Below are 27,276 nucleotides of genomic sequence, written 5' to 3' on the forward strand. Positions count from 1 at the left end.
CTAAGATATCATGTAAGGCAGTGAGAGTGCCACCATTTTGAGTAATTGTGCTGGTTTGGATGCAATGTAATCGTAGAGAAATCGATATGTAAAACAAGGCAGATCTCTTCAGGAAAACACATAAAACAGTGTGTGTGCCGCAATTTTGAGTCCGAAAATTACAGAACAAGTGAAACGAGTGCGGTTCAGCAGGAGAACATATTTTCTCTGTTATGGTGACAGACACACCTATTTCCGCAAAAGTGCCAAATAAACTGTATGCACTTCAGAAATAAAGTGCATTTTGCCTGCTTCAGTGAGAGGCACACATGTTTGCAGCAAAGGTACAAGAATAATGGGTGTGTTTCAGAAACTGACAATATTCGGTGACAGGCACACCTAACTGACAGAAAGAACAATGTGGGAAAACAAATAAGTGGTAAGTGGCAAATGGAAAAGTCATATAGTTGAGAAAGGTATACACTACTTGAAGCATTACGGTGACAGGCACACCATAAAATTCAAACCTGTATTTCATTGTGAAAAAAGTTAATAGTTAATTGGAGTCTCACAAGAAGTCAAATGTCACATCCCTGTTTAGGGTAATTCATTGAGAGTTATCAAAAGCATGGTTTGCATGGAAACCTAAAGCATAGTAGCACAGAGTATTGGTAATATTGATATATATTGTTATTATAGTTACTTGAATATATATGTCTTACCTTAGAGTGAACTGTGCATAATGTAAAACAACCACCTTTCTTTTTAAGTAGCCCAGGTGAAACAACTGTAAAATGGAGCAAATGGAAAAGTATATTTGGGCATTGTGCTAAGGTGTGTGGAACTCCACTGAGTGAACAGCGTAAATGTGTACTTTTATTGCAGTGCTTTGGTGGGTAAGGACAAGACATTTCGGAAAATTTACCAGAATTAGGTGAGGATTAACAAAGGGATCTAAATGAATATGAAAGATGTTTATTGAGACTTGATTGTCACTACTTGCCACGCATTAGTACTATTCTTGAGACATACTATTTTGGCCTTGGAGAGCAGGGCAAGGATGAGTCTATTGGGGAACATGTAACAGCACTCAGTAAATTGGCATCAACATGCAAATTTGGGGAGTTTACAGAAGAAAGAATAAGGGCCCAACATGTGTTGCGATGCAGAAGTGATAAAATTAGGGAAGAACTTTGGTTCAACAATGAGCCACATTAGGAGGAGGTTATATTAGTGGCAAAACGGGGTTGGGCACACGATGAAATGTGTTTCCGAACTAAAAGTAAACAAGAATAAAGTATCAGAATCTGTACCATCAAAGACGGTTGAGGAGGTTGTCTGTGAGGTGAAAAAACTTTGGGTGAAATTTGCGGGAGAAAGTTATCACTGTGGTAGAAGTGGGCATAAAGCTAATGCAAAAATTGTCCAGCTGTGAATGTGATGTGCCAAAGCTGTGGGCAAAAAGGACATTTTAGCAAGTGTTGCAAGTCAAAGTTAAAAAGACCACAGCAAGGAGGTTAAAACAACCAAACATAACGTAGTATTTCGAATCAAGGACTCCGAGAAGGAGCATCCAATTGAAATTTTGTAAATTTATTGTACAAATGTAACAACGAAGTTTGATTCTTTTTGACGCTTACCAATTATTTCAAATTATACATACAGCCAATGATCTGAAGGTGAAATTAAGCTACAAGCCACGGATGTAAGTACAGGTGGATAAGCTAGCTAACCTATTAGTATGTGTGGTTATTTTAATCTATCCATTGAACTGAAGTATAGATAATTTCTTGGAAAGATATATGCTTTGAAAAAAGGAGACCATTGAGTAGTCTCATCAATTTTGACTAGGAGTTACATTAAATCCTAAAACTGAACCTCATGTACAAATACAAGAAATGGGATCAAATGCAGTAGAATTTGTGCCAGATTTGTTTAGAAAAAGGTTAGGAGGTTCGATGGGGTACATATTAGACTTTCCGTAAATTTTAGAGCACTAAACTAAACAAAGAGGTTATTGTTGGCAAATTTCCTCTACCATGTATTGAAAAAACAAAGGAAACAATAAAAACACATTTCTGGTGGCTAGGAATAGATCTAAGTATTGCATGTAAAGTAAGGGATTTTGTGGATTGTAAGAGTAGTGGCAAAGTGTTGACACCTTGACAAATGCCATTAGTGTCTCGTAGATTACCAAATTACCTGTGGCTGGAGGTTGCAATTGTCATTGTGGTCTCTTTGAAAGGGGAACAAGGCATGCTTTATCTTATTCTATTGATCAACTTATATTCATGGTGTGTGGAAGTTAGGTTGCAGGTGGTAACTGCAAGTGTAGTCATTACATTTCTAAGTGAGATATTTAAAAGAGAAAGTTTTCCTATATCGCTTCTCTTAGACAATGGTCCTCAATTTCTATCAGGAACTATGGAAGAGTTTTTATAGTCGTGTTGTATTATACGTCTGAAATGTGCTATTTCTCATCATTCAATGAATCAGGATTTATAAAGTGTGGCTAATCACCCAATAGGGTATCCAGGTGCTTGCAGGTCCCAGAGGTTTATTCGAACAACAAGGTCTCATCAAAAATCCTGTGTCAATGAACCTCTACTAGTTGCAATTAACTGGTTGGTAGGAAAGTCCCAATATATTTCTTTTTACCAAGTTTTCACAATTAGATAGATCCCTTTGGGATAAACGCAAAGATTCACCAGCCTCAATTTCCCCACTAACAAGCTTACAGAGTTCAGACGTGGGATTTTACATACCCATACAGGGGACATAAGATCTGTTAGGCACACACAATATGAGCTTAACTCTACAGTTGAACACAATTGATAGCAATATAAAAGCATTCTACAGTTAGCATTATAGGTGATATGGGTAATATGTCCTTAGCCAAATCTAGACATGGTGGAATCATCAGAGTACTTATGGGTAGCCCTAGGAGAGATCTAATAAACATACTTAGGCCCATATTTATACTTTTTTAGCACCGCATTAGCGCCGCTTTTTGAGGCAAAAGCGGCGCAAACTTACAAAATACAATTGTATTTTGTATGTTAGCGCCGCTTTTGCATAAATGACGCAAATGTGGCGCTAAAAAAGTATACATATGGGCCTTAGTACTTGCATATCCCCAAATTTCACAGCCATACAAAGCTACACCTAGGGCCTTTGCATTATAGATTTCTAGGGCCGTTGCTGCACTCCTGGAAATAGTACGGCTATGGGTTTTGGCTATACAGGGTGTGTGCTGGATTAGAACTGAATATGAATTCCGAAGTTGCAAGCCCCAGTTTAGGTTTGGACCCTGTCTAAACAAAATGCATTGAAATTGTTTAAAAGCTGCTGGAGACCCTGGGGAGATTGCGATTGTGAAAGTCACTCGCAAAGATTAGGGCTGGCATCTTTTAGCTACCCACCTTTGGATAGTCACACCCATCCTTATTCAAGTACTTCACCAACCCATTAATGAACAATAAAAAAAAGTGTAGGAGCCAGGGCAAAGCCCTGTCTACGCCTTCTTTTATTCTAAAGGGCTCTGTCACTTGCCCATGTTTGCCCCACCTCACTTGTGCATAATTTTCTGTGTGGAGCTGTACCAGTATATTCAATAGGTTTGAGGGGATATCCATTTCTTCAAGGACCTTCCAAAGCTTGGCTCTAGGAACCAGGTCAAAAGCAGCTTATAAATCAACAAAGGCAACATAGAGTATGTCAATTACTGCTGTTTCCCGATATGTACATGAAAAGCAGAAATCACTGCACTGAGTATAATCATAATCTAAAGGAAGATCTAGACCATCCTGACCATGTGAACTGCTAACCATGTAGAGGTTACTAAAGTGAGTGTCCCTGTGGTGTGGTGGGATGCAAAATGTGAAGTTCCTTTTTTGTACATACTGCAACAGTTTTCCAAAAGACTTTATTATTTTTGGATGACAGAGCACCTTGTACTTTTTCCCAAAAGGTAATCTCCCATTCTCTTTTTGTCTTCACCTGTTCCCACCTATAGGGCAATCTACACTTCACCAGGGTGCCTCTACAAATAGATTTAGCTGATTTTAAGAGCTTAGCTTTAGCTTCCCTGCATGATTTATACCATGCCACCTCATTAGAAACGTAATTTAGAGGTGTGTATTCTCAGCTCTCCTCTTGATAGCTAACAATCCTCTAATCTGCATATAGAGCAAGCCCTGCTCTTCCTACAGCACCTTTTTTTCTACTTTAAGGGGCAAGATCAGCCATATTCTCTACTATCTCTTTGACCTTTTTTAAGACTCCCTCAAGCACAACGGGGTCCCTGGCTACCCAATACCACTTGATTGTTTTGCCATTGTTGGAATGCGACACAACCCCACATCCCTTTGGGCTATACACAGGAGCTTAAGTGTCAGACTGCCTTCCAATGTTAAGGGCAGCACATTATTATTGCTGTCCTTCCTATCCAGAACTTCATTATCCTTTAGGAATGGCCAAAGTCTAACATTAATTAAAAAGTAATTCTACTCAAGTGATCTCCTCTATTATAAGTAACTTTACCGTTTCTATCCAAAGATGTCCTTCCATTGGCAGGCCCTAAGGTCTAAGCTGAGCATCAGTGTCATTGCTTCTGCTGCTCTACTTGTCTACTACAGAGGTGGGAGTTCTATCTGTGGGATCTGTCACTGGGAAACCTGTTCTAAAATCAACACTGGGGCACATGCCAATAAAGGCTCCATAGTGGGGTTAAGGTCCCCAGCTACTAATACATAAGAATCACCTGGAAAATCTGCCAGTGTGCACTCTAGCTCTGTTATTACTATTGAATCAGCTGAACTTCCTTTCACCCGGCTATTGACATTACAGATTTTGAGAGTTGTACCTGATGGAAGCTTCAAGCTGATTGCTAAGAAACCTGGTGAGGCCATACTGATAGGAGTTATTACAAATTGGAGAGAGAACTTGACCCAGATTGCTTGGCCCCCTTATGGTCTGCCACTTCCTTGCTGTACTGCATTTGCACAAAAAGAAGTATACCTATTCCTTTAGATAGGGTCAGTACTCCATGGGGGTCATTCTGACCCCGGCCGGCGGCGGAAGCCGCCGGCCTGGCTGGAACCTCCAGAATACCGCTGCGTGGTCAAAAGACCGCCGCGGGTATTCTGAGTTTCCCACTGGGCGGGCGGGCGACCGGCAGAAGGCCGCCCGCCCGCCCAGCGGGAAACCCCCTTCCATGAGGATGCCGGCTCCGAATGGAGCCGGCGGAGTGGAAGGGGTGCGACGAGTGCAGTTGCACCCGTCGCGATTTTCAGTGTCTGCCACGCAGACACTGAAAATCTATGTGGGGCCCTGTTAGGGGGCCCCTGCAGTGCCCATGCCAGTGGCATGGGCACTGCAGGGGCCCCCAGGGGCCCCATGACACCCGTTCCCGCCAGAACCAGGCTGGCGGGAAGGGGGTCGGAATCCCCATGGCGGCGCTGCAAGCAGCGCCCCCATGGAGGATTCCCTTGGGCAGGGGTAAACCGGCGGGAAAGCGTCGGTTGCCCTTTTCTGACCGCGGCTTTACCGCCGCGGTCAGAATTGCCCATGTAGCACCGCCAGCCTGTTGGCGGTGCTACCCCCGGCCTCCACCCTGGCGGTCATAGACCGCCAGGGTCAGAATGAGGCCCCATGTGTCTTGAAAGAGACAGATATCATGGGCCTCAATGAACTGCCCCCAATCAGATTCTGACAGCTTACGTCTTATCCCCACCACATTCAATGACAGTAATTTAATCCTATTTAGTTGACCTTTTCTGCAGTCCCCTCCCCCTGTCCTAACATTCCTAATATTCCGGGTACCGTCCAGACTTTGCATTACTTCTATTGAGGTATATCCAATAACTTCTACCTCATCCTTACTACGGATCGTATTTTCAGAAGTTTTAGATGAGCTCAGTCTTCCAATTCATTTAGGTCTACAAGGTGCTACTGTTTCAGAATTGTTTATATTTCTTAGGTTGGATTGAACTTGCATGTCATTTGACAATCTGTAACTGAATTTGGTGTTCATATTACAAATCGTAGGTGCATCTATTGACATTAAAACTACCACCAAATCCATCATGGTGAGGGATACCTTTAGGTCATCAAAAGGTCCCCCTGTGAGATTGATCCTCTCGACACTAATGATGTCACACCGGATGATAGCATAACAGTGCTTTACTTCACAGAGCCAGAATGTCAACTTATTAATTGGAGAATTTTCGTCCTCCTTAGCACCCACAGACAATTTGGGGATGTTAGAAATTGGGTCTTTAGTTGGCAGTCAGTTTGCACCCTATCCAAGTAGGGATCCTCACTCTAGTCAGGATAAGGGAGATACCCGCTCAGATAACCCCGCTCAACCCTTTGGTAGCTTGGCACGAGCAGTCAGGCTTATCTCAGAAGCAATGTGTAAAGCATTTGCACATAACACACGGTAACACAGTGACAACACTACAAAAGGACGCCACACCAGTTTTAGAAAAATAGCCTATTTTTATCTGTATAAAACAAGACCAAACCGAGAAAAATCCAACATACAGTAATAAAGATATACATTTTGTAAGAATTACTGAAAAATACAGTTCCTTGAAGTCAATAGTTCCACCTGGGGCTATCACGGCGTTGTGATCAACAAGGCCAACAGTTCAGGCTGTGGCATTGAGGGCTAGATACGGTTTTAGGAGGACCCGCAAATAGTACCTTGGAAATGCAGGGCGGCGTGATCCTTGCGATGAGATCCGGAGAGCAGCGTTGCTGGTGTTGCAAGCGTTGGTTCCGGAGGTCAGTGCAGGGGTCGTCGGGCCCTTGAAGGCACACGCATTGCAGATCGAACTTCGGGCTGATGAAGTCAGGAGCACTGGAGTGAATGGCGTGGGGACTGTGGTGCCCACAGGACACGATGCAGGTAGCGGCTCGGTGACGGCGCCCAGTGGCGTTGGTGAGATAAGGGCTGCGGTGTGAAGTGGGGCGGTGTGACGTGCGGTGTCACCAAGTCACAGTGCTGGCAGCAGCGTCATCATTGTTGAAGTGCAGTCGTAGGTAGGCCCAAGTCGGTGCGGGGTGGACTCCGTGCGGCATCTATGGGTCACGGTGCAGACAGGGACGTCGGTTGACAACAATGGAGTCGATGGTGCTGGCGTCAGTGGGCCGGGGTTGTAGTGCGGGACGGGACAATGCTTTGTGTACCTCACAAGCTGTGTCCACAGGCCACGGTGCAGGCTGCGGCACCAGTGTCAGCAGCAGCGGTGTTGTTGGAGATGCCCAGGCTGCGGTGTCAGCAAGGCAATGCCGGAGTGTGGGGCCCACATATAACGGTACAAGCAGCGGCTTGGTGGCGGCATCAGGTGGCGGCATCAGTGAGACAGGGTTGCAGTGTGAAGCAGAGCAGTGTGACTCCGTGTGGAGTCGGACGATCACAATGCAGGCCAGCGCCATCGTTAGCAGCATCGCAGTGGTTTTTCTTCTTGAACAGCACAAAACACACAGTGCTGTAAGCAGATGAAGCTGAAGTCTTTGATATCCCTGAGACTTCCAACAGGAGGGAAGCTCTACTCCAAGTCCTTGGAGAACTCTCTCAAGCAGTTTACCCTTTGCTCTCTTTTAAGGCAGAAGCAGCTACTGCAGGCCAACACAGCAAAGCAACACAGCAAAGGGGCAGTACTCCTCCTCCGGCTCTTCAGTTCTTCTCCTTGCAGAGATTCTTCTTGATCCAGAGTCCTGGGTTTTGGGTCCGCTACTTATACTCATTTTTGCCTTTGAAGTAGGCCTACTTCAAAGGAATATCTCTGTTGTTTGACAAGATCCTGCCTTGCACAGGCCACGCCTTAGACATTCACCAGGGAGTTGGAGTCTGCATTGTGTGAGGTCAGGCACAGTCCTTTCAGGTATAAGTGACCACTCTTCCCGCTACTCTAGCTCAGATGGCTCATTAGGATATGTAGGCTACACCCCAGATCTCTTTGTGTCACTGTCTAGAGGAGAGGTGCAAACAGTGCAACTGTCAAGCTGGCCAGACAGCTAATCCACAAACAGACAGTCACAGAATGGCTTCAGCAAGAAAATGCCCATTTTCTAAAAGTGGCATTTTCAAACTAAAAATCCAAAAACCAACTTCACTAAAAGATGCATTTTTAAATTGTAAGTTCAGATACCCCAAACTCATATTCTATCTGCTCTCAAAGGGAAACTACACTTAAGGATAATTAAAGGCAGCCCCCATGTTAACCTATGACAGAAATAGGCTTTGCAACAGTGAAAAACAAATTTGGCAGTATTTCACTGTAAAACACATCAGTACATGTCCCACCTTTCACATACACTGCCCCCGCCCTTGGGGCTACCTAGGGCCTATCTTAGGGGTGCCTTACATGTAATAAAAGGGAAGGTTTGGGGCTGGCAAGTGGGTACACTAGTCAGGTCGAATTGGCAGTGCAAGACTGCACACACAGACACTGCGGTGGTAGGTCTGAGACATGTTTACAGGGCTATTTATGTGGGTGGCACAATCTAGGGACTTACCAGTACATCAAATATGCCAATCATGGATAAACCAATCAACAGTACAATTTATATAGGCAGCACTTGCACTTTAGCACTGATTAGCAATGGTAAAGTGTGCTGAGACAATAAACCAGAAAGAACAGAGTTCAGTATACCATAAAAACAGGTCAGAAGGCAGCAAGACATGGGAGACACACCAAAAAGCTGCCAGGTCTAACAGGGGACCTGGCTTAAGAAGATTGCAGTTTAATTGGCGTGGCCCCTCCTCAATGAAGTAAACCCCATCATATATCCTGCCCCTTAGAACTGGTGCATTTTCAGTACAAATAGGTTAACAAGGGAAATGGGTTTGTAAGTGGATTAATTTCCTGATTAAACCTTCCTCTGCCCCCTCTTCACCCACCTGGAGTGACTGCTGCGTGTGTAGTCCATCTGGTGGGACCCAGAATAAACTCCCCCATGATGCAACACCTCAACTTGCATGTTTATCGGGGGAGAAAGACATCTTGGTACAGCATATTTAGGTTGGACAATAGGACCACAAACCTTGGGTGCTGGAATCCCTGACCTTTTTTTCAAAACCTTTGACTGTTTTTTGAGGGAGGAAACTTCATCTTTCAAGCCATTAATCTGGTCAAAAACACATTCAATAGTTTTAGGGCCCCATACAGGAGCTCCCCCTCTTGTCAGTCATAATCCCCACTTCCTGATTTGTTTCGTTACTGAAAAGTGCTGGTAACTGGTTATGGCACACCACTACTAAAATATCATGCTCCACAATCGCAGCTCCTGAATCTTCAACCTGCACATTGGTCTTCCAAGGGATTCTAGTTTGGTTAGCAGTTATTGTGACTGTTGTAACTTTCTCAAACATTTTTGGTATATGCTTGTTACAGGCACTTGGAGGTGGGGTTGGTGAAAAGGAAGAATAGTTAGTGTTTCCTGAATGAGAAGCATTGATAATTTCATTACATTAGTCAAGTAAGAGTATCAATTCTAACTAATACGTAGTTATCTCCTGCTGATCTCAAAATTCTTTTGGGCTCTACTCATGCTTTTTGCCCCCTCCATTGTCTTCCTTTTGCCCATTGGTTGAGTTTTACAATAAACCATTAACACTGCTTAACTTATTTCAGCAACTAATATGAGCAATTAGTACAAACACTTCTGACAATCCTTCTTCGAGCAGTGCTAAAGAACCATCAATCCTTCACTTGGAATCTCCGTCAAGCACAATATCATATAAAAATCAGTCAAAAATCCCACCTAAAAACAAATAAAATGTGATACCAATTGGTAATTTGGTGGTTCTAATCGCTTAGCGTAGGAGTGGCAGTTTTTGAAAAACAGCACAGTCCACAGCAGCTAGAGCAGGCTCTGACATGCTGACTGTAACCTGAAAACGCTGTTCCTAATTGCTCAGCGCAGAAATATAAATAAAAACAGAAGACACAAAAGGAAAAAGTAGGATATTGTTTGGGTTTAGCCCATTATTATTGGTCAGTTGACAGGTCACCATTTTGGGTGGGGATTTTTTTTCCCATAGGTGAATTCTGTGCCCTGCACACAGGGTGCTCAAAGGTCAGGACTGTGACGAAGACGATGGATGAAGAAGGTAATGAATGTCACCTTGTGTAAGATGGTCATGTGAAGCTTTACAATAACGTTGGTACCTGGGAAGAGAGTGTGGCCGTGTGTGGTGTGGCTGGTGGTCGTATGGGAGCTCCGATGTCTTTGGGCCCAGACTGCTCTGTGCAAAGCTGCAAAAAAGGAAAGAGAATAAAAGAGAAGGCCCAAAGCGGTTTCGGTACCAAACTCACTGGTTGCAGACAATTCCAGGGGTCTACTACAAAAGTGCAGGACATGTTTGGTGAGCACAACTGAGTGGAGGTTTGAAAGGCACAATATGAATAGTGTATGTCAGAATGATGGACATGAGGACCCCTTCCTAAGCTGGTTTAGACAGGATTCAGACAGCCATACCACATTGTTTGGGCAGTGGCATAACATAGGCCTCCGCAGCCCCCGCAGTGCAGGGGGGGCTGAGCTCCAGGGGGCCCTTTCAGAACAGTACCCTGGCCTGAGAGCTCCTGAGTGAGTGCAGAAGGGGGCCCTACATGTACTGTACAGGGTGTCCCCCTCAAGTTTTGTTACTCCCCAAAGTTTGGGACACAGAGGAAGCAGGCACAGATGGCAGAGCTAGAAGCACTCCAAAAACGGCAGCCAAAACTAAGATGATGCTGCAACTCTCTGCAGTAAAATTCTGGTTAAAGGGCAGGAATGTTTCATTGCAGGCTTGCTTACAGGACCTTGCATGATCTTCTATTGGCATACATACATACAAGCACACACACACATACACACTCTCTCACACACATACAAATCAAAATTAATTACCAACCTTGTAGTTCCTCAGACACAGCCAAACATACACACATAGGTTCCACTTACATCCTGTGCTATAGCGGAAAATGCACATATGATCACAAAGGTGGAAATAAAAGAACCCTATTATGGGACATGAGTAGAATATTGTAATAATAGAAGGACAATAAGCATATTCTCATAAAGAGAAAGATAAAAGGCTTGTCCCTTCTCTGTATTCAGCATTGCCACTACAGCAGTTCCACAAGTCTCAGATAGAGAGGGAGTTAGAGGCACCCCACAAAAGAGGGGTGTACTTTGAGCTCTCCCTCATCCTCAGAGCTGCCATTTGGCACCTCAATACATTTAACATTTAGGCCATACAATGAGGGACAAAAAGAGATTTCACAACAGGGCAAAGCATCAGAGGGCAGGACAGCTTGATCTTAAGAGTCACCCTGAAATGTTGCATCTCAACCTAGCTGCTTCCACTTACCATTCCAGACTGATGCTTATTAATCATGATCTACTCATTACCTATAGCATGACCCCATTGACTACCAGTGTTGGAGAAATCTGTTACCTCCTCCTTCTTAGTCCCAAACTCACATGCGAGACACCTTCCTTGCTTTTTGCCTGTGTCCAAACTACTCAAGATACTACTGACTCCATATACTAAAGCCTGCGTAGCATCTTTGGCTCTTCCTGGGCCACTCATTGTTATTGCTGGGTTTAAACACAAGGCACTACTGGTGGAGCTGGAGAAGAAAATGTGCATTGCATCTTGTACTGCCTGCACCCATCTCAACTCAGTCATTCCTTGGCCTTCTAATCAGAAAAGCGCATCTTTATTTGTTACATATCCATCAAGTTAGGAGTAGGCTTTTCCCACCTGTACAATCAGCCTCTATGACCCACGTAAGGGACAACCTGGTTACTTGTAGTTACCACAAGAGGTATTAGCTCTAGTGCTATTATACATACTATGTGAAACAAAGCAAGATTCTCCACAGCTGCACCATATCAGTAACATAGAACACTCATGATTAGTTAACCCACACCATGGACCCTATGGGCCAGATTTACAATGTTTTGGCACAGGGCAGCACCACAAGCCTTTTTGCTGCATTGCCCTGCGTCAAACCAAAAGGGCAGGAATGCTCCGTATCTATGAGATATGGCGCACTGCTGTCCTTTTCCCCTGCACTGCACACACATTGCCGCCTGTGCCAATGCAGGCAACCTTGCACCATTTAACTTTACAACACGCCGGCAACCACGCACATCAACAAGACATCAGCTACACTCAGACTGCTGCTGATTCTACTCAACAGAAAGGTATTTGATCTGTGATGGAATTTTCAAATACCCAAAGCTAACTGTGGTGACTGGTCACATCAATGCAGTGCTATAAAAATCTAACTTTCAGAAAATATTTTCTGCTGACATACACCTGGGAGTGAATTATTTAACCAGTCGTAATGGCCTTCAGTTTGTTAGCAGGTTCTTCATGAACCAAATCACGTGGGTTTAATCTTGGTGATTGCCCGATGCAGCTAGTCCCACAAAGTCTGGAGAAGTTAGTAAAATGTAGTGGTAATGAAATGACAAAGAAGCACCAAAACCGGTAAAATCTAGAAGTTACCATGAGACTTACCCTGTAACTAAAGTCTCTGTGCTTGAGAAGGAGGGAACATTACTAGATGCTGAAGGTTCTGGGATTGGAAGAGAAAATGCTGTCTTCTCCGAAATTGTAGTTGGGGGTAAGATGCTAGAAGCTGAAGATCAACAACAATACATCAATCAATAGACACAAACTGAACAATGATAACACAACGAAAATGTATTTTCCAAATGTGACACAATACTCTCACTTTGGAATGCGATGATAAACACAAAGCCTATATATGTCAGGGCTTCGCGTCATTCTTGCACCTTGCAAGGGGATGCAAGGGTGATGCAAAACCTAAGTGAGTTTCATCAAGCCACACAAGGCCACCTTGCTTGGCCCTGCATGACTTGATAAATGTAGAATAACGCAAGGCAGCGCAACGCATTACTCTGCCCCAGGGAAACATTAATGGGTGTTTCCATGCATTCGCCCATGAATATTTATGTATTCCCAGATTTACTATTAATGGTAAACCTGAGAATGCGTCAAAATGCTACTCCTTCCCAGGTGAGGCGTAATGAGAAGACATATATTTATTTCTCTTCATTGTTTCCTCTTTCTATGTGTGCTGCATTCCGCAGAACACATAGAAAGAGGGCAATGCATCTCAGGATTCTTTTTGTGGAAGAAGGACCCCATCCTGGACACAAATAATCCTGCCTCCAATGCAGACACCCCTGCAACATGGCACAAGGGTGCCTGCATTGGCAGCAGGCAGTCAAAAGTGCCCCAGTGATAGGAACAGAGAGGAATGTGCCCTATATTGGTAAATCAGATGTATTCCTGCTATTTCTTTTTCACAAATTGCAGCAAGATGGCCTGCTGCATTGCGCTGCATGAGAGAATGCTAAATCTGCCTGACAGCATTTATGTTTTCCTGATCAATCACAGTATATCAACGTAAGACATCAGGGATGACCCCATTGTAGCAATGCTAGGCTGCAATGTTACAAAACAGTTGGAGGAGTGGTACCTTTTGAGGTTCATTTTGTTGATGATAATGTTGACCAGTTCCTACAAATAGGGCATAATGTGTACAAGTGATTAGATGCACAGAGCTCTTTGACGTAAGAAGTGCTTCAGAGGTGAACCAATGAAATGACCTGAGCAATTATTTCAGTAGATGGAGGGGTGGGGGCATGTTCAGCTTTAATGATTTAAAACATGGGCTTGTAACAAGATTTATATCAATACAGTAAGAGTGTGAACATATTTAGAGTGAGTACAGTATTGCGCTTGTCAATGATTAAGGCTGCTAGGAATTAGGGGATACATCCATAGATTAGAAATAAATAGACATGAAATGTTTTCATAATGTTTTGAAACATGCTGGTGTTACTAGAAAGTGCATTTGTATTTTTGTTGAGTAGGTAGACTTAATGGATCATGCTGAAGCGGATGTTTTATCAAGAATTATTAATGAATTTTCATGTATTCTGAGTGTTGAAATTGCGTAGAAAATGTTATAACGTAGGAATAAATAATGCATGCATTTGAAATGTGCCAACGTGAAGTGGTAGCCAATGTTCACGAAGTGTAATATTAATAGCTTACTAAAATGTAATATTGAGCTTATGTTTAGTTAAATGTAGTAATATATCATATTTAGGTTTTGCATTATGTATTAGTTCTATGAATTGAAAAACTTTAACTTAGCAAAGGTCTTGGCCTAAGTTGCACGGCCTCATGTCAAACTGTATTTCTTAAATGCGTAAAATAATATATGCTTGGAGAATTAAACTGTGATTTTCATTACATTGTTCATGTGAACATAGCTAGAATGCTTTCTCATGAGAACTGCTTGCTAGAAGATGCTGTTCTTGAAATTTGTAACATAGTTAATGTAATGTGTGTAAGGCTGACTTTTTCAGGAGGAGAACTATGAATACGCTGACTGGAGTGTAAACTGCAACAATAATGTTACCTGATGAGCCGGATGATGAGGACATGAACAACAGACCAATCCTAAACATGTGAACCGTGAACTGGAATGATCCACGGATTTGAAATATTAGTTTTATTGGACAAAATGCTAACATGCGATCCCTTGACCAATAGGGAATTGGGGAATAGTTTTAGGTAATTTGACTTAAAAGGACTCCACTGAAGGTTATTGATTTTCGAGCGCCTTGAAGGATGCGTAACTTTAATGCTTAATGACGTTTGCTCGTTCTGAACTTTGCCTGATGCTTTGCTGACGAACTGATGCCCTGAGGACGAAAACTGGCACTGCTTGCTGATCCACCCTGAGGATTAGGTATAACATTGTAATGATGATTTTCATTTATGCTTGATTTTCTTTCAAGGTATCAACCACTACATTTTGGTAGAGCCATAGTTAGAGGTTTTCCAAATTTGTGTTGACTAAATTGTTTTACATGAAGCCCAACATGCTGATGCTAATCTGATGTTAGTTGAGGAGTTCACTAATGAAGCTTGCTATATGAAATAACAATTGAGATCTTTTCTTTGCTGAAACTAGATGTACGTGATATCCTTTGTGCAGATATTCTTGTTATTAATTTGCACCACAATATTAGAATGTGTTGAAGCACAAGCCTTGATTAGATTGCGATTCTTCTGCAGATTCAGACCGCCAGTGCTGTTTCTGTAAGTCTATCATTTGATTGCGGGATTAATTTACGTGACATTAGCATTGTTAATATAGGGGAATAAATATTCTAACTTCTAATTAAAAGGTGTGGTTATTTATGACTGAACGGTCATGATGCGTCAATTACTGACTCCTATTGAGTACTAATGATATTGATTATTGTTGATAACTATGATAAGAATTGATTATTGATTTGTGATAGTCTGAGCCTATATAGTGAGAACATCTCAAGCGTTGGTTAAAATGTTCATCGACCTATTCATGTCCTCTTATAAGTTTATTTATTAAGGTTCTGACGCGCTATCAATCATTTAGGCCTGGTCGCTAGAGTAAAATAGCACGAACAGTATTTCCTCTGGTTTTAGTAACAATGGGAATTGTGCTAGTTCCAGTTTTGGGTCAAGCTCTTATACCATATTTTAAGTTGTGGCACCTCTCAGTGCAGAAAGTGAAAAGTTGGACATTTATGTGCATAAATCGGGGTTAAAAAATATTCTGACACTTGCGCAGCCCTTTTTCCCGCCTCCGTAAATACCTGGTGCTAAAATACATCTGAAAACTGAGGTAAATATTATTCACATCTTAATATGCTTGGGAATGGTTTCATCTCCTGACTCTAAATGATGCTGATAATCTGAAATGGAAATACCGCTTCTATTGACTCTGTTGTAATTAATACAATATTTGAAGCATGTGTGTCTTCTTTGACTATTGATGGGCTTGAAGAAGCAGAAGGAGTTGAGAAGCGTGGATTGGGTGGTAACAGCTAATGCCACGCGAAGTGAATCAACGAAAAGGAATATTATGCTATTTTTGCACACAATTTGTAATCTGACATATTTCCATTACACTGCAATGTGAAAAATAGCTAAAAGAAGCAGTTCACGTATATTATAAAATTAAAAATAGTACACAAATAATAAACAAGCAAATATAAAATGCATGTTAAAAGTTGTATTCATCCTTTTTTTTTTATTCTGAAGCCCTTACTTAAAATTGAAGAGTACTGAGCACATATCTTGAGTCATACTTTACAGTCCAAAAACACATACTCAAATGTCTCTAAAGGCAATCACGAAATTAGGCAAGACATATCCAGTTGCAGTGCACTATAAAGTGTTTCATAATGGTGCTCCTTCAGAGGATTGCAATCAAGCTACCAAGGGGATACACAATTACATTTCAGGTCACACAATAGAATTTCATGATCTACACTTTCTGCAGATGTCTTGAACATTGAGGAAGGAAAATAGGTTGATTATTTTCTTTATCATGCAAGGGATGACAGTTTCATGACACAAAGGACAAATACATTATGCTGGTAAAATTGGATTTGAGAGAATATAAAAAAGTGAGTTGGTAACCTATTCAAGGCAGGATATTCTTCAGGGTCTGTATGTAGGATATGAACTCATTCACGAACATTGATGTGTCCTTTCTGCATACGTTTCATAATTACAACATTTTATGTATGAATTTCTAAATACATTTACTATGTAAGATTTTTTAAATTATTTCCTTATTTATTAGTCAGCTGAATACATTAATATAGGCCAGCACACTACGAAGGATGTGTAAACATAAAAAAATGATCACATTCATAATTTATCGTAAATAAAAAATAAGGAGACCGGAGAGGAAAAGGGGGGTCATGTTACAAGTTTAGATAGTCAGTTTTGTTCTGCAGTGGTTTAGTTTTGTAAAAGTGCCTTGTGTAATGGCAATTTGATGTTGCCATTCTTAAGACTCGTTGAAATCTTTCCACCATTCAAAATAAGTTGTTTTTCAAGTTCTTGGCAATGAGCATCCATGCAATTGACCTACGGCCTGATTTAGAGTTTGGCAGAGGGACTTACTCCATCACAAATGTGACATAGATCCCGCCCGTTGTATTATGACTCCATTATAGCCTATGGACATTGTAATACGGCGGACAGAATATCCGTCTTGTTTGTGACAGTGTAACCCGTTTGCTAAACTCTAAATCAAGGTTATAGTATAATAAAAAGAATTAATTTTGCTGGTGATGAGGGACTGAATGACAGTTCTGCGAGTGCTGATGGGGAGTCAGTTGAAGATCTTCTTGAAAATCTTGAGTGTGTGGAAGCAGAAGACGGAGACTGCATTCACTTTATTGGTCATGGGGAGCTGCTTGTCAAATACTATTCTGAAGTTATTTGTGTGGATTGCTGGTAGGAATGCGGGTCCAAGTTCAGCAGGCAACCAGATGGAGTTCCAGAGAGAGGTGTCTTTGCTGAAAATTACTACTTGCATCTTGTCTGTGTTGAGGTTCAGGCAATTGGTTTTCATCCTTCTGGATGATGCAGTCAGAGAAATTGGTCTGACTGTTTGGCACCTTGTCAGAGAGGGACAGTATGAGCTGCTGTCATTAATATACAATATGATGTTGTTTCCAAGGGTGCATATGATGCTGCTAAGTGACGTCTTGTAAACAGAAGAAAGAGAATAGCCTGCCTCCAAGCCACAGCTCTACATAAAGAGTCAAAAACACTTATTCATGGGGTCTTTGGTTGGCAGACAGGTTACCCCCTGTCCAAGCAAGGAGCTTCACTCTAGTCAGGATAAAAGAGAATCACCCTCAGCTAACCCCTGCTTACCCCCTTGGTAGCTTGGCATGAGCAGTAGGCTTAACTTCAGAGTGCTAGGTGTAAAGTATTTGTACCAACACACACAGTAACATAATGAAACCACTACAAAATGGCACAACACAGGTTTAGAAAAATAGAAAATATTTATCTAAACAAAACAAGACCAAAACAACAAAAATCCACAAAACACAAGTCAAGTTATCACTAAAAATGCAAAAAGAGTCTTTATGTAATTTTAAACACACACAAATGCTGTTAGCATGAAAATGTACCTTGGGCGCGTCAAAAATAACCGTGATCGGGTGAGTGTGCGTCAAAAAGGGCTTGCGATGGGTCAATTTTAATCACGAGTGTGACCTTGCGCCATTTCCCCTTTCGTCGGGTTGGCGTGCATTGTTTCTTCTCTCCGCAGGAGAGCAATGCGTCGATCCGGTCAGCACTCGGGTCCGGGCAGGTGTTGCAACGTTTTTACATGCCCAGCGGTGTTTGGGTTGGAAATCCAGCCGTACGATGATCCAAAAACCATGCAGCGCAGGATGAGATCTCACTGGTCTCTGTCAGCGATGCTGCACGTTGTTTCTCCAAGCCGCGGGCGTTGATCTTCTAGTTGCATTGCAGGTGAGCGCCAATTTTCAGCCGCGAAGCCAGCGGAGCATCGATTTTTCAGCTGAAGATCGGAGTTGCGTTGATCTTTTCCCCACACGGCGGTCTGTGCATGGATTTCTCATTCTCTTGGGCTGCCAGCTTCTCTTCTCAGGGTCCCAGGAACTGGATGGGCACCACTTGGCAGATTAGGAGTCTCTCCAGAGGCTCCAGGTGCTGGCAGAGAGAAGGCTTTGCTATCCCTGGGACTTCAAACAACCGGGGGCAAGCTATAAATCAAGCCCTTGGAGAGTTCTTCACAAGAAGGAAGGCAACACAAAGTCCAGTCTTTGTCCTTTAGCTCCAGCAGAAGCAGCAACTGCAGGATAGCTCCACAAAGCACAATCAAAGGCAGGGCAGCTCTTCTTCCTCAGATCTTCAGCACTTCTCCAGGCAGGGGTTCCTCTTGATTTCCAGAAATGTTCTAACGTCTGTGTTTTTGGGTGCCCTTCTTATACCCAGTTTCTCCTTTGAAGTAGGCCTACTTCAAAACAAAGTCTCTCTTCATTGTGAAATCCTGCCTTGCTCAGTCTAGGCCCCAGACATTCACCAGGGGGTTGGAGACTGCATTGTGTGAGGGCAGGCACAGCCCTTTCAGGTGTGAGTGATCACTAAACTATAGTACAACAAATTGAAGAAAAGTGGTGCTGCCGCCAATGCAGCATCACTTATCTTGCACTCCCCTTGCGCCCCCCTAACGCCACCATGTGTGTCCTGTATTTAAGATACAGTGCACCGCAGCGGTAGTTAAAACAATAGTGTCATCATTTTTTATGCTATTTTGGCGCTTAGCTCCACTAGTGTAAAAAATGTTGACACTAGTGTAGCAAAGTGCAAGGAGGTCAATTGATTTAAATGGGTGCATCAATTTAACACCTGCTCTGAGCAGGCTCTAAAAATGACAGCAAAAATGGCTCAATTAAATATTTTACATTTCACTGCACCACTTTTTCGGGCCTCTTAACTGGAAAATGCCTCCCCTTGCATACATTATGGGGGTCATTATGACCCCGGCGGACGGCAGAACACTGGCGGTAATATCGCCAACAGGCTGGCGGTGTCCCGCTGGTTCATTATGACCGTGGTGCATTCGCCAAGGTCATACCGCCGGTCACGCCAGTATACCACCAGGCTGCAGCCGGGCGGTCGTAATCCACCAAGGGGATTATGAGTCCACAACCACCAGCCTGTCCATGGCTGTAAACACCGCCATGGAAAGTCTGGCAGTAAGGTGGACTTGGGGTACCCCTGGGGGCCCCTGCACCTCCCATGCACCTGGCAGTGCAAGGGCCCCCAGGCACAGCCCGAATTACGGGCAGTGAAATGCGCAACAGGTCTGCTGCACCCGCTGCACATCAACATTGCCGCCAGCTCGATTACAAGTCAGTTTCAATGTTGATGTGACTTTTCTGCCGGGCCAGAGGGTGGAAATGCTGATTCCATCCACTGGCCCAGCGGAAAAGTCATAATAGGTGGCCAAGCATACTGCCAGCACTAGCGGTATGTTGGCTCCTGTGGCTTCGGCTGGATTTTGACAGGACCGTTGAAGTCGTAATGAGGGCCTATGTCTGGCGCATGCACAATGCAGCGCAAGGGGTTACAAAGTGTAGCAATGCATGCATTGCGCCACTTTGTAAATATGGAGCGGGGAAAAGGCCGCCTTAGTGTAAAAAAAAAAAATGACGCTAAGGCAGCACTAAAGTGACACAAGGGGCTCTTCATTCTGACCCATAATTTCTACAGCAATATTCATCAAAGTTCCATATCTGGTCAGAGAGGGACAAACACTAGTGCCGACGTGCATTTCAGTGAATGGTGATGAGTCAACCACCCACCTTCTTCAGGTCACAGGGTGGGAATTTCAATTTGATAATAACAGGGGTGGGGTGGGGAAAAGACAAGCAGGTTCAGATGTTGCCCATCGATGTTCTAAAAATGAAAACATGATATTTGCCATGTACAAAAAATATCAAAGGTCCTCCCTGAGTACAAAGGTACCTCATACTTGACATCCAAATGAAAGTGTATAGGAAAAAACAGGGAAGTACATTAGGTTTGGGTTACACAACCCAAACCTAATGCAAAAAATAAAAAGGGACCATAAATCAAAGTGCACAAACAAACCATGACTGAAACATGCAATTGACCTTGTGCCTCAAATCCAATTCGAAATAATACACTTGCATGATAAGTGTCCATAAATGATAATCCTGCAATTATCTGTGCCTACTAATAGCAAAAAAGAGAGAATGAAATAAATGTAACATTCACCTGTAATGTCAGTAACTAGTCACTGTTTATCACTATAGGATATCACTAACATTGGGCAGCAAAACCTGTAGTATAGCCATTGAATTTCACCAAGGTCTCTCAAAACCAGAATCAACACCATTAAGGTTCTATAATAAAACCAGTCTCCTATAAGGCTGAAACAGCAATAAGGAAAGAAACATACCTATGGGGTATCTCCTCAATCATCCCTAGGCAGGCTGCATAAAAAGTGTTTTCAGTGGGGGAAGCCACAAATATCGCGGTCAGATAGCACTCTCAAACATCTCTAAAACAAGACCAACATAAAATAAAGGATAAACCAAGGTGTATGCGAACCTCCCTAGCCTCTCAAAAAATAGCCATGTAGGGCTTATGGTCCCTAAGAAGGTCCAAGGGACATCACTCAGGCGGATGGGCAATCACCCAAAGACCTCCATAAAGAACAAGGAGGGGAACAAAAGGGGCCCACAATGAATGAGGTAAGTCCCTACATGGGGGACTACTGTAAAAACCCTGTGCATCATGAAGGGTAACTGGGAGATGCCAAAGGGTGTCATCCCATCCCATAGACGTTGATAACAATCGCCCAACTTAAAAAATATTTTTGAACTAACCTGGGTGCACTTCACACATCTTCATTTTTTACCATTACCACATTCTTCTTCATATTCTTTATCTTATGGTCTATAAACTTAAAGAAAAAAATCAACATGTCTAGGAACCTTCATATTCACTGCCCCTCCCCCCCACTTTGCCATTTCCTTTCTTCACACCATGTTTTTGTCATTTCAGGAATTTTAGTGAAGCTAGTTTTCCCAACTCGTCTACATCGCAACTTTGTGATACACACACCCATATCCAGCAGGTTATGGACATTAATTCACCAAAATTCCAGGAGCTGGATACTGAAATCACTATCCTTAGACAGTCTATGATCTTTTGAATACTCCCAGGAAGTGATGTCACATGACTCTAAACCAGATGACATCAAGGTTGTTGACATTGTAGAATTTCCACAATAACTGCATGAGTGAGATAACAACACAACAGAGACATTTTCTATTTAAGATACTATCTGGATTAGGGTGCTGACATGATATACAAGGGGATCATTTCCCATTTCATTTCACATTTATCTTTGTATTCATGAAACATTTTGGGCCTCATGAGTTTGGCGCACGGTTTGGCCCGTCCGGTAAACTTCCGACGGGGAGGTTGCCACTATTGTGGCTACCTCCCCACTGGGCCCATTACGAGTTGCTGCTGGGTCGGTGGGCAGAAACCTGAGTTTCTGACCGCCAGCCTAGGGGGAAACACCCTACAGCATTGTGTCCGGCTCATAATCCAGCCAGCAGCAATGCTGTAGGATGCAGGGTACACCAGCACCCTCGCAATGTTCATTGTGATGGTGCTGTCCAGGGGGGCCCCTGCACTGCCCATGGCAAGTGCATGGATAGTGCAGGGGCCCGCCTGGGGCCCACTGCACCCGTTCTCTGCCAACCTTTTCATGGCGGTGTTACCGTCATGAAATTGCTGGTGGAGAATGGAGCCGTAATCCCACTGGGACAACTAATCCTGATGGTGCTGGCGGTACCGACCGAAGCACGACCGACGTGGTCATAATGTGTTGTTCAGACTGCCGCATTGGTGGTGGTCGGAATGCCACCACGAGTCTGGCAGTCAAGAGACCACCAGACTCGTAATGACCACCTATATGTTTGTCTGAGCAGGATCTATAGTGTCTCAAAACACAGAATAACTCTAGGAACTACCTGTACACTACAGCACACAAAAAATATCAGAGGCTTAAAATATATTTAAAAAAGAACAATAGCTGTTACTTTCGGATGTATTGATTGATGTAGGACAAATATTGAATATGATCTATGTTATTGGCTTCAATTATTCCTTATTGTTAATACGGTTTGATCTATGATCATTTGGAAAGCACCAATATCACCAGTTTGACGTACAGAGATGAACGGTTTAATCAAATACATCAATGTTTATTATGTGTTTGTTTTAGGTAATTTTTTAATTTAAACAGAACAGTGCGTGTTGCCCTGCTGACTTTATTTATTGTTATTCATTTTTAACGTAAAATGTAATATCCCAGTGCCAATGAAAGCTGCGGAAAGTAAACAGTGTGCAACAAGGCACTGTTTGCCTTCTGCTCTAACAGTAGTGACTGGTGATCAGTGAATATGGCAAGGCTTAATGCTTGCCTGGAAATGTAGCAAGTGAGTGAAGAGAGGGAGCCAGTCCTTTTCTAGGGAAAGTTTAGGGATGGGAGGGCTTCTCCCTCCCAAGACATGCAAGCGTGGTAAGTAAATATTCATGTCCTTTCATGCTTTGCCATATCCATGAAACCTGACACTCCATTCGAGTTGGGCCCTAGTTTTTTTCAAAATGTGCCATGGGTCTCTGAAGCCAGGGGTTGTAAAGGGCAAGCAAGGGGTTGCAGTGGTGACCCCTGGCTATACCTAAATGTTGTCTGTGCTGCAGGTCATCCACTCATCAGTTTGAATGGTGAGATTTAGCACCAAATGTGGTGCTGGGTGATATACCTATAAGAGTATTCCCCTCCCACTGCCATTTGAGCACCATTTCTCATCTTACTATTCTTTCCCTCACTTTCTTTCACTTGGGCAGACTGTATTCCCTGACCCACACAAGCAGCAATTGACTCAATCCCTCAGATTTAAACTGCTAATTGTTGTGTGTAACTACAACTCCAGGAAGTCCTTGAAACCACAGTGGAGTTTATTGTGCTGACACATCAGCTATCTGGTATAGTAGTCAAGCATCACTAATATGTACTTTTGCAACACAGCAGAGTCCAAACAAACCTCGCAATGTCCAATTCCACTGTGATCCCTTTCCTCTCAGGAACCTAGGCAGGAAAAAATGGAAGCTTCCTATTATTGGACTTTTACTGGCAGCACATGACTTCACACACCTTTATATCTCGCTGTTCTTCTTGGGACACCAATAAGCATCATCCACTCTTACCTTTATTACTCCTCTTCCCAAGGGACCCTTGCGTGCTAATTCTGTCCATTTTCCCCTCAGCACAGCTGGTGGAATCATATTGAGCTCTTCCCTAACATTTCAGGATCTCTTCTCTCAGTCTGTCACTTTCATCTGGTGAGCTTCGCCAAACATTTCTCTTTCTCATACTCTATGAAATTCCTCAATCGCCTAATAACTATTGTTCCACTTTTATCTGACAGTGCTAACATCTGCACCCTAAACATAATATCAAACTTTTCAAACCCCTAATTTTCCAATTTCTCGACAGGCAACCAAAACAGTAAACCATGTTGTTCACAATGTAAGGTAGGTACTTCCTCACAAATATAAATTGCCTCATCTAAGTCATTGACCTCACAATTCTCAAAGTGGGCCTAGCTGTACTCTTACATGAAAACACACAGGCTAAAAGCTTGTGAGCTGCCTTCACCACAAAGTGCAAACTACTTAGGAAATCACAACATTAAAAGAACAATATCTCCTACTGAAGAAAAACACATGGAAATCTCTCAACATGGATGAACACTATTTCTCCCAAATTATAACCTTCAAAGAAACATATTTTTTTCTCCTTTGTCATAGATCTCAGTCCATAACTCGCTAGCAAGTTTCTCCAACCTAATTATCAATCCCACTCAGGTCCCCTAAGAAATATGCCTTTGTTTCACTGTCAATGGATGTCCAAAGAAGCACAAACATGCTGATTTTCAGTTCCACCTTCTCAATACCTTACACCCTTCATTCAACCTGAAAACTGCAGGACAACTGCTAGACCCTGTTCAGTGGACCGCAGGCCAGACATGGATTGCTGGGCCCCAGCAGTGTTGGTTGAGCTTATGTGTCACTACTCCTGAAATAATCATACATATTTCCTATGTAGGTGGCCCAGTAACAATTAAAAGATTCATTTTTGCAAATGCATTTTTTCTTATAAATACACAATACTCAGTTTTTTTTAATTGTGGTTATCATTACATTGTGATAAATAAGGTTGCTTGAATAAATTGTTCAATGTTTCTTTCAGTAGAGATCGATATCTTGATTTCCAGGAATCTTTTTCTAAGCAGTAATCAAGGTTTCAGATGAACATATGAAAGTGAAAGTAAGCAGAGTATTTAAGCTGCATTCAAAGTTATTGGCAGAGAAAAGTGATCTTGACTTCCCTTCCAGGGGACAAGCTGAGGGTCATGCAGAAGAAATCTGCAAACACATTTCCCCTTCTGAAGGCCAAAAGAAGGAACATCCAACTCTAGACAGGCCTATCAGCCTGGCTGGAGGCACCATAGCTACTGAGCATGGAGACAGGAATACAGTTATTGTTTTATGGATCAATACATTTGTTGCTCCACAAAGGTGTGTGGGTGAGAGCCAGGTCATCTAAGAAACCGACACAGGCTTCTTTGATTGCTAGAAGTAAATAAGTTAGAGAGAAAAAGGGTGAGGTCCTAATTACTGTTGAAATATGTTTTACCTTTTAGCTTGTTAACCAATATTGTTGCCACTGTCTTATTTGTTTAATAGTATCCACTAGTTATGTTATGTGCTCAAGCATATGTTTTTGGGTTTATTGAAATCATAAAATATACTCCAAGTGTGAATTCTCAAGTGTGTGGAAACCACAATACTGTGAGTCTCACAGGACTCTGCGTTGCCTAATATGCACTTTCCTCATGTAGTGCTCAGTGGGTTGCAGGGGTTATGATCAACTGGGTTCTTTGTCTCGTGGTGGTATGTTGGCTAAGTCTGTGCTGCTAGATGGTCTTGCGAATCCAAATCTTGAGTGCTATTCTTAAGAGACTCAAGAAAAATGTATTATTCCGGTCTTAATATGGCTCTGCAAATTAGGCCAAATGGAATCCAAAATATAATCATTTCTGTACTTGATTATCAGAATATCGAGTGGAAGCAGTCTAGGGCTTTTGAGGGAGGTTGTGTGAGGGGCATAAGCTCAGAACTGAGTAGTCAACAAATGGAAAAAATAATAGTGCCCAGCCCAGTGTTTGTCTTTTAGTAAAAGCAAGTATGTGAAAAGTGCATAGCACAACTAAATATTGTACAATCCAGATTGTATTGCAATCTTCAGATGTCACTACACCATCATGCTATAATTTCCTCTCCCCATTCGAGTTATATGCAGGCATTACAGTCCCCAATATCGAGTGTCTTTGGCACAAATTATCTACAAGTGCAGATTATCACAGGAAGATTATCACAGTTACCCCTCTTGGACTTGGAAGTGCAACTCAATCACATGATCTTACCTTTGGTTTGCTTCAGTGGAAAGTCTCAAATCTGTGTGCTCATCTTCTTTTGAGAGCATCTAAGCCCATGTGCTACAGTCACAGAGGAAGCCTTTGCGATGCCTGTAGGCCAGTTTTTATATGTTGGGCGGCGAGACTGGTGAAGCCCACACTTCCGATAGCCGCTCCCTTGATGTAGTATGGGTCTGAGTATAGTGACCTAGCCTGGCCCGCAGAAGAGATTCTTAAACCAGTCTGGCTCACAGTGGTGACATGCAGGTATGGTCCTCTAGGCCAATTGCATTAATAGTGGTGACATGTAGATACGGACGTCCGGGCTGATCAGGCTTGTAGCAATATGGGCAGCTGCAGTTACCAAGGCTGATCACACTTATAGCACTGAGGAGCAGTTGCAGCCACTGAGGCTGATCAGAATTACAGCAGTGAGGTGCAGTTGCAGTCTGACAGTGTCAGGATTGCAGTAAGTATCATACACAGCCAAGCCTGTTTGATGCAGTCTTTGGAGCAGTTCTCAGCTAGGAACCATGAAGAGACAGATACACTCCCTCATGATGCCAGTCAGTCCTGACTTTGCTCTCTGATATTGTTCACTTTCTCTGGGGGCTATACACATCAAGAGCACACAGGGATTCTTCTCCTGTAGGGCCAGGCACATCCTGAGGCAGGATTCTAGGCAATAGGCTCATTCTCAACTCTACAAGCTGAAAGTAAAGACTTCAGGTGATGTATCTTCACCACTTTGATACTGGCTCTCAGTCAGACACCAGCCAAGGTTATCCAGGAACTCTTCAATTATTCTGTTCTTGATCAAGAAGAATTTAGGACTGACAAAGTGGAGTGGTTTGGATCCCACTTTCACTCATATTTTCTAGAAGAAGGATGTTAATCCAATGCCTCTGCCTTTGTTTGGGCTGATTCTCTCAAGTGACTTGCCCTGATGCTCTCCAGACATAGTGTGTGTGTAAAGTGCTGCTCTCACAGCAGGGAGAACCAAGGCTGTCTCCAAGCTGGAGCATGTATCACCTGGAAACAATGAATTGGGAAACTGTAGTTCTACACTTCACCCCTAACATTCACCAATTGACAGTGCTCACAAGCCCCTTCTTTGCAAAATGTTCATGCAATATCTATAAGTAGCAATTTCTCCATCCTCCTTACTGCCTTGTCTGGATATTTCCCTTCACCAGCCACAGAAACCAATGCAATTCACTTCCACTGTCACAGGAAGATTTCCCCATCCTGTGGGGCATCTAAAATGTACCAAAAGTCAGACAAGATTCTTACAACTGCACATGCATTATAGGCACGCTATACATGCACAAA

General features: G+C 42.8%; 1 protein-coding gene across 1 annotated transcript in view; it reads right to left on the reverse strand.

Moving 5' to 3' along the window:
- LOC138261239 (CMRF35-like molecule 5) overlaps positions 1-27,276 on the reverse strand; it is a 132,356-nt gene that overhangs the window by 58,750 nt on the left and 46,330 nt on the right. The window contains exon 3 of the mRNA XM_069210044.1: positions 12,509-12,629. Coding sequence (XP_069066145.1) covers positions 12,509-12,629 — 121 coding nt within the window. The remainder of the gene's footprint in view (positions 1-12,508; positions 12,630-27,276) is intronic.

The sequence above is a fragment of the Pleurodeles waltl genome, chromosome 1_1, assembly GCF_031143425.1.
Source record: "Pleurodeles waltl isolate 20211129_DDA chromosome 1_1, aPleWal1.hap1.20221129, whole genome shotgun sequence".
Classification (NCBI taxonomy): Eukaryota; Metazoa; Chordata; class Amphibia; order Caudata; family Salamandridae; genus Pleurodeles; species Pleurodeles waltl.